We start from the raw sequence: 10,657 nt of genomic DNA on the forward strand, positions 1-10,657 counted from the left end.
GAAGCCCATCCATGTGTCAAAGCCATGTTATCCATCTTTGGGACAGATCTTGTCTCTTGTCATGTGTTGTCAGTATTGAACGAGGACCAAAAAAGCCATCGCACAGCCTCAAGACCAGCATAGAAAAGGGGAAATTGGGAGCACCGAGCATCTTCAGTGTCCCACCCCCCCTACATCCACAAGGTGAATGGATGTCACCAGGACCCACTGTAGCTGAGGCTCAGGCATCACCAGCCAGCAGCCTGCAGGCACCAGGAGGTGTTGGGATAGAGATGGCAGTGGAGTGATCGAAACCTGCTGGGGAGAGAGCAAAAGGAGGTCAGGTGATGGTTTTCACACCAGCACACAGCTGGAGAATGGATGCCTCTCCCTCATGCCCCATCCCACATCAGCCACCCACTCTGCACTGCAGAGCTCCAGGGCTGGCTGTTTACCTCAAGATGTCTTTTCTCAGCAAAGCTAAGCAGCCAAGCCTCCCCTGAACACCTGAACCCAGCTCTGGCCCATATAGCCCAAGCCCATGGCTCACCCTGATCACAGGCAGGGAGATGAGTACTGCACCAGCCTCTGCTACATGGTTCTGTTCATGCTTTTCTCATTACCTAGCTGCTTCCCATCCCTGCTATCTCCAGCCAAGAGCTTCCTACCCATGCTCTGCAACTAACAACTTTAGGTTTGTTCGCTCAAAGCAGAGAAGGTAAATTAAAGAATATACTTGTTTGCAGCAAGCCTGAAGTGAACCTTGCTCTTTTTTCCCTTCAGTTTTCTCAGCAAAATAAAAAATAAAAAAGCAAGCAGAGTTTCCTTTCATGAGTTAAAAAGAACATTTCTGTTACTGTCCCAGAGGTAAAAGGTTAACTTTTTCAGTCTCAAAATGTGAAATAAACAGCAATACTTTTGGACCAGGCATTGTCCAAATAAAATGTTTTTATATACCTTTTCTTCCTACTCATCCAAAAAGATTTGCAGAGTTTGTAAGCGTTCGCAAACAGCTTTATGCTGGTGTGCCCCTCACCCAATAGGCCATGTGACTCCAAGGTTTCTGTCCCTCACTCCAGACCTCCTGCACCCCATCTGGCTTCCTCCCCTTCCCCACCTATCGTCTGAGGGCTCACACCGCAGCAACACCCAGAGCACTCATGCCCCGTACCTTGAGGGATCCTCTTGGGGTGAGAAGGGGCCACTGAGTTCAATAACATTGAGCTTGTTCTCAAAGACACCATAGCTGAGGGTGACCTGCAAAGAGGGGTGGTGACAAAGAAGCAGGGAGGATAAGGTGAGTTCAGGAGCAAGGAACTTGCTTTGGGCGACAGAAGCTCCCATTCTGGTTCCTTCTCTGCTGGCTTGGCCTCTGCCTTCTACATGTCTCCTGTCTTCCCTCCCATGATGGTTCACTGTGCTAGTCCTTTGACTCTCCAAGCCCCCTACACCCTTTGTCATTTCCCATGCAAGGCAGATGTGGTGCCACATCAAAGCGTCTTCCCCCATCAATCATAATTTCTGCTTGTCCTTGTGCCATGTTCCCCATGAACTCATCCACGTACTTCCCATCAATTCCCATACATGTGCTCCCCACCACTGATCCCAGGGGCACCGTGACTGGCATCTGTGCTGCAGGCAACATCTGCTCCTTATTTCAAAGAAGTATTTGTCAGGAAAGCCTCCCAAAAAGAGCAGACAATTGATTCAATCCACATCACTGCCACCAATGAAGCAATGTGTCTGTAAGCTCCCCTCCACTTCTCCTTTCAAGTAAGTAGATAGTTACTCCAAGTAACTAGTGATAGAACGAGAGGAAATGGCCTCAAGTTGCACCAGGGGAGGGTTAGATTTGATATCAGGAAAGATTTCTTTACTGAAAAAGTGGTCAAGCACTGGAACAGGCTGCCCAGGGAAGTGGTGGAGTCAGCATCCCTGGAGGCATTAAAAATGTGTAGATGTGGCACTTCAGGACATGTTTTAGGGGGCATGGTGGTGTTGGGTTGACAGTTGGACTTGATGATCTTAGAGGTCTTTTCCAACCTTAATGATTCTATGATTTCTCACCCACCTCCCTCTTGCTCCATTTCCCCTCCTCACCTGTTGTGTGAGCCGAGAGGAGGGGATGAGCTGCAGGTTCTCTAGGTGGGAGTGGAAGAGCGCGTTGGGCAGCAGCTGCCCGCCAACTTTGCACTCGATGATGTAACCCACGGTGCAGTCATCCGGCAGGCGGATGAGCTCTGAGGTGCTCAGGAAGTTCCTGCCACTGGAAAAGAGCAGGGCTGCGTGGGTTAGGAAAAGGGCAGGGAGGAATATAGGCATCCACTTGGCGGGGGGGGGGAGGGGGGGATAAATGAAGGACTTAACTGAAAAACAGAGTAAATCTTGGAACTAGGCAAGAAATCCCTGAATTCCACCTGCAAAGATTTGGGAACGTGTTTGCTCTTTGACCACCCCCAGCCACGCTGTCCCACCAATTGTCGGGTGCTGTCCCTGATATGTATCTAGCTCCTTGGTGAGGTGATGCAGAGAACTGGCAGACTTCACTAGGTCACTTTTCCACCAGTTAAGGGAGATGCACTGGGTCCCTGAGGGGCCAGACAAGCCCACACAAGAGAAACAGTGGGACCACATAGCCAGGACCAGGAGGAAGAAGAAACAGGACCATCTCTTGCAGCTTGAATAAACCATCTACTGTAATGCAACACCACATGCTTGGCCATCTTTTGCTGACAGGCTAAACTCAATTTTAAGGCTCCTGTAACTGGCAACAGTGACACAGCAGGAAGCACTGTCCACTATAACACCCCCCAGCCAGTTCAAATATCTTTAAAGCATTTTAACACAGTAGTGGCACACTTTATGCCAGGTTAGGTGTTATCTATCCATGCCACTTCTATTTTACCCTTGATCACAGATCATCTTCCTGTCTCGGTCTAGCATAAAATACATACCATGGGCTTCAGCTAAACCAGTCACCTGGTGTGGATCAGATCTGTCTTTCTGGGTACACACAGATCTGGTTAAGGCTGGCATAGCCATTGCCTATGGATGTATATGCATGTAGCCTGTGATATAAACTAGGGCATCATGGAAAACATCATCTTCTTGTAGGGTGGGCTAACACAAGACCCCAGGATCTACCACTGTTCTCCATGCACCAAGCTGAGGAAATGACAGTGGCCACTGCAAAAAGCTGGGGGAATGAGAAATTAACTCAGGAGGGACATACAGGAGGTTGAAAAGAAGCAGATTAAGGGGAGAGGAGATAGGCAGACAGGGAAAACGTTTAGGAAGAGTCAGAGGAAGCCAAAGGGGATGGGAAGGAGTGTAGGGGAATAGCCAAGAGCTGAAAGGAGCTGGGGAGAGGGGAATATGTCATCCTGTGATAATGCTTGCTGACATGCCTGCTCTTGCCTCTTTTCAATCAGGTGGCAGACCCACCCACTACATCCTTCCTCCAGCCCCATGCACTTGCAGATGTGTAGCATGTGGCACCCTGAACCCTTGCAAACATCCTTGCAACCACCACATAGACAAATCCAGCTCTGATGCTGCCAGGAATTAATGTGTGTCCATGTTCCTTGTTCCCAAAGGCTCCCATACCCACCAGCTGCACAGCTCACCTGGCCCATGGCACCATCTTGCTTGCCAGCTTGCGGCTGATGCAGAACCCAGCACCTCCTGTGGCAAACCAGAAGCGCACAGATTTCTGGAGAGAAACAGCAGAGAAAATCAATGGCAAAGGCTCAGACAATACCATACTCCCTGAGGTGGGAATGCTGGAAACCCAGCTTTGATGCCAGGATAAACACAGCCCTATTGTCACCCCAGAACCAAGACTGCTGCCCAGAAGAAGGACTTGACAGCAGTACAGCGTGGATTTTGACCTCCTCATATCTGAAGTGGCCAAACTCCTGCTGGCAGCAGCAGGTGGGCTGCCCAAGGCAGCCTTATCTCCTGGCAAACAAATACCCAAAGGTGCAGAAGCAACATGGGACTCTCCCTAGGTAGATCAGATTGAGTCAACAACCACAACCATGTTCAGACAAGGCCAGTGAGTTTTCAGCTATTTCCTGTTGCTCTTTGGACCTGACTTTCATTGGGGTACATCCATGGCCAATGAGCCAGAGCACTTAACACAACCCATTGGCCCCACCACCACAACAGTCTGTACCGTCTGGTTGTTTGGCAGCGTTTCGAAGGCCCGGATGGGTCGATTCAGGCTGGGTTTCCCCAGGTAAACATCCCATGTCGCAGAGTAGGAGGACAAGAGCTTCAGGAGGGCCCAAGGGTTCAGGTAGTTGTCATCATCCAAATGGCAAAACCAGCTGGGAGGAGACAGGAACAAAGACACAAGAGGTTTGTGGTGGGGGGGGTGCCTCTTGCTTTCAGGGTTCCCCTTGTGGCAGCCCTGCCTCACCTCCGGCCGCTGGCCAGGAAGGCATCAAACTCAGCCGCCATCTTGCAGGAGAGGGCTGGGTGGCTGTGCTCAGCCGAGCAGTTGGTGAAGATTGCGTGGTCACCTGCCAGAAGAGAGAGGGCTGTGTCTCAAGACTATCTCACTTCACTCAGTCACAGGGAGGACCTCTGGGTGGGAGGGAAGCGGTTTGGTTCACAGCCAGCCTCCTTGTTTCCCCCCCCCCATGGGCTCCATCCTTTCCCCCTACCAGGAGATGCAGCCTGAAGAAAGCCAAGCATCTTGGCCAAGACTAGGCCACCTGCCAACCTCACATCCACCCTGCCCACTGCCAGCCAGAGTGCGGGGGTTGAAGGGCTTGCTTTCAGGCTGCTTGTGCCATGTGGCTTCCTCCCATGGGTGCTTTAAGGCAGACAGCACCCTGCCTCGAGCCATCTGTGTGCCCTGCAGTAAGCCAACTAAAACAAATCATCATTCTGGGGGCTTAGTGGGTGCCAGACCCCCTCCTAAGGCTGTGACAGTTCAGAGGATGAAGACAGGGAGGGGAAGGTGGTGTTATAGGACAGGCTGTTACCCATTCTCCTCTTCAGGGCATCATCTTCTTCATCAGTGAAGACATAGGTCTGGGGAAGTGAGGAAAGGAGGTTACTCTCAGGGCTAGAGTTGGTGCTGCTCCTGGCCACCCAACCCTTCCTCCCTGCAGCCAGACTCACTTGCCATGGTCATCCACCTCCATCCCCAGCTGCCATGCTCCCCTCGCAGCCATTAGATGAGCAGAGGGATGGCCACGCTTCCCCTTCCCACACACACCATCAGCAGCACTTGCGTGGCTTCATTTCTCTCCCCCATACCACCTTGGGAACAGGGAGAAGGAGACCTGTGACATTGAGTAAGGGGGTAAGGAAGCCCTGGCTTAAGCGTCGGTGGTAGAAAAACAAAAGCATTGTGGTCGAATGATGCTCGGGTTAAAAGGAGAACATCTGTTTTTGTGTTAAGTGTGCACAGCCCCCTACCGCTTCCCGCTGCCTCCTCCTCCTCCTACTTACTCCTCCACCCCCAGGCCTCTCTAATCCCCCTCGCTGCCATTATGTGGCACATCTCCCCCTCTTCAAGGCCAGGCAGGGATCAGGGCTGGTGGAGAAAAGCTTTCCTCAGGCAGAAAATGAGCTTTCATGAAATCAAAAAGGAGTCGCGAGCCGTAAACAGTCTCTCCACCAGCTGCCCACTGGCTGGTTAAACGCAGCACCTGGGCAGGGACAAAGGGGACGAGGCAGACAGACAACAGCTCCAGGAGCCGTCATTGCTCCCAAAGGCTCTGCAGAGGAGATGAGAGTCTCTACATCTCCTGCCCAGCATTCAGGCTGGCAAATGTGCCTCTGTCAGGAGGATGTGGCAAGAGAAATGTTCTGCACACAAAAGAAAGGCAGTGGAGGACCCTCAGAGACCACCTGGTTCCAGCACAGGCAGCAGGATGGTTTCATGATCTCAAATGTACCTGCTACAGTGACTTGGCAAATTACCCTCCAACAGCTGAGCTACAGCAAGGTGCCAGGCACACATTCCTACCCCATCCCACTGGTAAAGTCACAGTTAAAACCATTTCCAAGGTGATCATGAGACAAGAAGCAATTAGCTAAGCCTCAGGTAAAGGAGTTGCTCTGGGTCAGGGGACTGTATCACAACCTTTAGGCAAGGCAGGGACTGTCAGTGGCACGGGATTTCCCTCACCAGCCTGCCAGAGCCAGAAATTTCCACTATGACAAATATTTCACCTTAAGAAAAAAAAAAATCCTGATACCGTTGAAACTTTCTGACATTTAAAAAAAACCAAAAAACAAAAAACAACAAAACAGAACCATTGTTGCTGGAAATTACTTGCTTACAGATCTAAAACCAACTAGAAATCACGTGTCTAATAAACATCGAATCTGATTGACGTAGAACGGGAATCTACATATTTTCCTAGATCTTTTACTTGTGAAAATATTCTCTGGCTCCCACTTTCCTCGTGGTGCAAGGTGAGAAATGGGTTTTTCTGCAAACACCTGAAATATTTCTATGGGAACCCAAGGAAGAAGGAGCATTGTCATCACAGGGAACACCAGACTCTCCAAAAGAACTGAGAAAAGGGGTTATGAGTGTGGAGGCTAGGCAAATCCGATTTCTCTGACTCTCCCAAACTCTGATCTCCGTGGCACACCTGGATGCAGTAGTCCAGAGATGCTGGATTGTGTGCCCTGGCTATGTCCTGAAGGACATCACATCTCTCCATTCCTCACACCTCCAAGAGAGGGGAACCTGGAGCAGCAGTTGCTGTGGGCATTCAAGCGACTGCCACCACGTGTCCCTCAGCAAAGCCACACATGATGGCCAGGATGGGAGAGAGAGATGAGAACCCCACCTAAAAATCTGCCTGGAGAGCATTTGGCTCAGTTACACAGGTTTTTCCGAAGAAGACACCTGCCACTGTTGTCCACACTAATGGAGCCTGGAAGAGATTTAGAAGGTCTCTCTGGTCATGCTAGACCTATTTTCCCTGGTGGAGACATACAAGAGGAGGAATGCCTGATGTCACTCATGTCCCTGCAGCCAAACAGGTTGGGCAGAAGCTGCCTCCCCTCCATATCCACCTTCCTTGTTCTCCACCAGACTGTCTATGAGGCCATGCAGGATCTCCTACCGTGGTGCTTCAGCGCACTGAGATCGGGCCAGGATGGCTGTCAGTGCTACTGTGGTGCAGCCAATTCAGGCCTGAGGAGGGATGCAGTGCGGAAAACATCTCTCTATTCTGGAGCAGAGAAGATGGCTGGGTGGGAAAGGATGTCTGCTGGACGGCAGTGCAAGAAGTGATATGGAGCCACTGGTGACAAATGGCTTTGGCTGGTGACTCTCCATGAACACAAGAGCCCATGCAATGGATAAACACTAGACTTGGAGACCACCTCAGCTCAAATTGGGAAAGTAGCCTAGCAAGGAAAAACTAAGAAAAGGAAATAAAGATGTAGAATCTGACAGTCCAAGGCCACATTGATCTCCCAGGTTCCCAGGGTATTCTTTCTCCAGGAAGAAACCCACTCCAAAATGCAAACCCCTCAGCAGGGTTATTGTTGTTTCCTGCCCAGAGAAGAGGAAATCTATGGTGTGTTCACAACACTGAAATTGTGAAAGCCAGCTTAGGATGGGTCATTCAAAGGTTTCATTTCAATCAGTTGAATGTCTGCATTTTTGAAAGTAGGGCAGGTGCTAGAATTAGTTTACATTACCAAGCAGAATGCCATTTCAGACCAAAAACCTGGACTTAACTACATCAAAGCTACTGGGGCCAAGAATGTAAGCCACTCCAAGATGCTGTCCAGCCTAAACAATCATCAAAACTGACAATTTTGTTTAGACGAGACCTTTTCTGAGGAAAAGGCCTTTTGCTGAAATGAATTCCAAATCAAGCTCCAGTAGAAAATTTGTTGTGGATCAGTTCTCAAGAGGCAGAGTGCGGTCCAGCAAAGGTTTCCTACCCGGCATTTCCCCTTCCCCATCTCCCACCATCTGCTCTTCTGTTTAAACACTGCAGTTTCAGGGAAAATATCTCTCTCTCTCTTATTTTCTACCCCAACAGAGTCCAACATAGAGGACTTTTAATTTGGCTCCTGTACAGTCCGTCCTAGCCATAAAAACCACAGCTGTTCCTGACTCCTGTTACGGTCACCTAAGCCCGACCTGTGAGGCCTGGGTTGCTTCCTCTGGGAGGACACCACACAGGTAATCAGCTCTGAAACCAGGCTTGGCATCAGCAGCACGGCCAGATGCTAAAACTTCCCCGCTGGCCATCTGCAGAGAAGGACCCACTGCATCAGCCTTCAGCCAGGAGTAAGGGCAAGTGAGGCACCAGAACGATGGGTCAGCCCTAGGAGGAGGCAGTCTCCGCACATCAGGGCTTCTGAGTCCTGGATGTCTCCAAGACTGGCTCTTAAATCCTACGCCTCTCCATAAACAGGTGGTAACAGGAGGTCTGGCACCCTGTCCCAGGCCCCACAACAATTAAATGCCCTTCGCAAACTGACAGCTCTCCTTTTTTTTCACTAAGTGAGGTTTCTATATTGTCAATTTTTCAACACCCTTTCCTTTACCTCCAAAAAATTCATCCAGTAGCAGTATATTTAAAAAAAAAACACCAAAAAACGGCTTTTGACTTTCATGTACTTCTCTGTACTCCCTGCCGCCACTCCCTTGCCCTCAAGGCCATTTAGTCAAAAAAAGCAGAAGAAAATCATGGAAAATTGGAAAGGCGAGGAAAACACTGGCGCTAGCAACAAAAATTGATATCAGTGAAAAAAAGACTGTTTAAAAATGACTGACACTCTTGCTCTGCCCTTCCTTCCTGTTCTCCTGCTTGGTCTATGAAGCCTTCCTAGGGGCTGGCAGCAGCATGGAAAATTCAACACCTCTTCCCAGGTTTGGACATGGTTTGCCTGCCAAACAGAGAGGGTCAGAGGAATCTGGGGAGCTGGGATCTCATTCCCATCACCCGCAGAACAGCCATGTGCCTGTTTGTCAAATGCACGAGGAGGGAAAGGGGAGCTGCTCCTTAAAAACCCACTCCAAAAGCCCCAGTCACAATATCTTAATGCCGGTGCAACACGTGGTTGGGTTTGGTTTCTCCAAAGCGCTGTTGGGCAGGCGCAGGCGAGGAGAAGTACATCTGGAGAAGGAAGCAGGGTATCTTAGATGCTGAAAGGGACGCACAGACAGGAGAGGAAGCGTGCTCAAAATAGGACACGGCTTCCTGTGACGACCGCAGCGGGCCAGACAGTTGCAGCACCATGAAGTGGAAAACCGCCCTTACCCAGAAAACCCTGCATTGCTTCAAGCACTCTCCTACCCAATACCTCCGCCCCCGTCCACTTTTCTCACTGAGGCTTGAATTTGTCTTCCAGGCACCCATCACACATAGGCAGCAGCAAAAAAAACTAAACACCTCTTTGGGGGCAGCCGCAGGATTTCTTCCTTCTTGAGGAGCAGCTCTGCGAGGGAGGGAGAGATGTACCCGGGCTCTTGGGAGTATTTCTGCCTACCAGTAAGCCAGTCTGCGCACCACCGCCAACGTGGTGCACCACATCAGTTCCTCCAACAGGAAGTAAACTCTCCAAACTCTGCTTTAGCAACGACTGAAAACATGAGACCCCCTAGTTCAAAAAATATTAATAAAATCAAATATGCACATAAGGAGATCTGCACAAGAAAGCAAGGCATGGATTGGGCTGATGTGCTGGGGAGTGAACAGGGCTGCAAACATCCCTCCTGCACCCCAGGAGGTCCTCCAGATCCTCTTGCCTCGCTCTCCTGCCCACTGCATCACACTGTCCCAGGGCAAACAGTGCCCAGGCGCAATGCAGGCATCCTGATGGAGGGCCAGAAGTAGCCACTCGGCTCAAAACTTAGCAAACTCCTTGTACTAGGAGGTAGAAAATCACCACATACACACTCACAAGAGTATGTGCTCTCAGTCTGGTGTGGCCCAGGCAGTCTGGGGCCCCTGGTGTTATTGGATTAAAAAAAAAAAAAGGAAATTAAATCCCCTCCACCTCAAACTGAAAGAGTCAGGCTTATCTTAGGAGCAGGTGATGCCGGCTAAGAGCACTTGTCCTCCCAGCCTTCATGGGTAGAGCCTGCACAAGCTCTTCATATCCTCTCTGCCAGCCTTTCCCATAAACCAGATACCAGTGAAACACTTTGTGGGAGAGCATCCACCTTTCAACATGAACAGAAGCGAGAATTAGGGGAAACAAGGCAAAGTACTGGGTAGAACTGCAGTGTCCAGCCTCTCCTTCCTTTGGCCTTTATCCCTCCCTACCACCAGCCTGTCTCCACCCTGTTACTAAACACCCCCTCTCTAATCCAAATCCACACGCTCACCTGCTCACTGGCCTGGGATATCCACGTGTCCAGGAGCAGCTCCATCCTGCTCTGGTGAAATCTCTTGGTTGTCTTCACAGCTATGAAAATGTCCCCCAGTGTCAGGCTCCCCTCGGTCCTGTATCCCTCCGGAGGATGGACTTGCAGATCCTTCTGCATCCTGCCACCACCTCCCATGGCATCCTCTGGGCTTGCTTTGCTCCATCGCTCCAGTTTCTCTGACATCCCCTTGCTGAGTCCCAGGTATCGAGCTGTTTCCTGAGCCCCACGGTGCCGCATGGAGAGGAGAGCCATGCTGACAAGGAAGACTGCGGCTCCAGAGAGACCACGGATGAGCCGATGGCCCAT

The 10,657-nt window shown here is 50.5% G+C and overlaps 1 protein-coding gene across 1 annotated transcript; it reads right to left on the reverse strand.

Moving 5' to 3' along the window:
• Positions 1–227: 227 nt before the first annotated feature.
• On the reverse strand, positions 228–10,657 carry MFNG (MFNG O-fucosylpeptide 3-beta-N-acetylglucosaminyltransferase). Its single transcript, XM_010194897.1, has 8 exons — positions 10,310–10,657; positions 4,974–5,022; positions 4,403–4,505; positions 4,157–4,310; positions 3,606–3,691; positions 2,080–2,245; positions 1,151–1,236; positions 228–294 (listed from the first exon to the last, which is right to left on the reverse strand). The coding sequence occupies exons 1-8, from the start codon at positions 10,655–10,657 to the stop codon at positions 228–230; spliced, it is 1,059 nt and encodes a 352-aa protein (XP_010193199.1).

Source organism: Mesitornis unicolor, unplaced genomic scaffold (assembly GCF_000695765.1).
Source record: "Mesitornis unicolor isolate BGI_N332 unplaced genomic scaffold, ASM69576v1 scaffold26591, whole genome shotgun sequence".
Lineage (NCBI taxonomy): Eukaryota > Metazoa > Chordata > Aves > Mesitornithiformes > Mesitornithidae > Mesitornis > Mesitornis unicolor.

Bases quoted from the DNA above. Each gene is read 5' to 3' on its own strand.
- MFNG (XM_010194897.1), bottom strand. From the start codon at position 10,657: ATGGGCCATCGGCTCATCCGTGGTCTCTCTGGAGCCGCAGTCTTCCTT. The intron at 4,311-4,402 runs GTGAGGCAGGGC...GTCTCCTCCCAG, and splicing joins TTCCTGGCCAGCGGCCGGAG to CTGGTTTTGCCATTTGGATG. The intron at 3,692-4,156 runs GTACAGACTGTT...GTTTCTCTCCAG, and splicing joins CGCTGCCAAACAACCAGACG to AAATCTGTGCGCTTCTGGTT.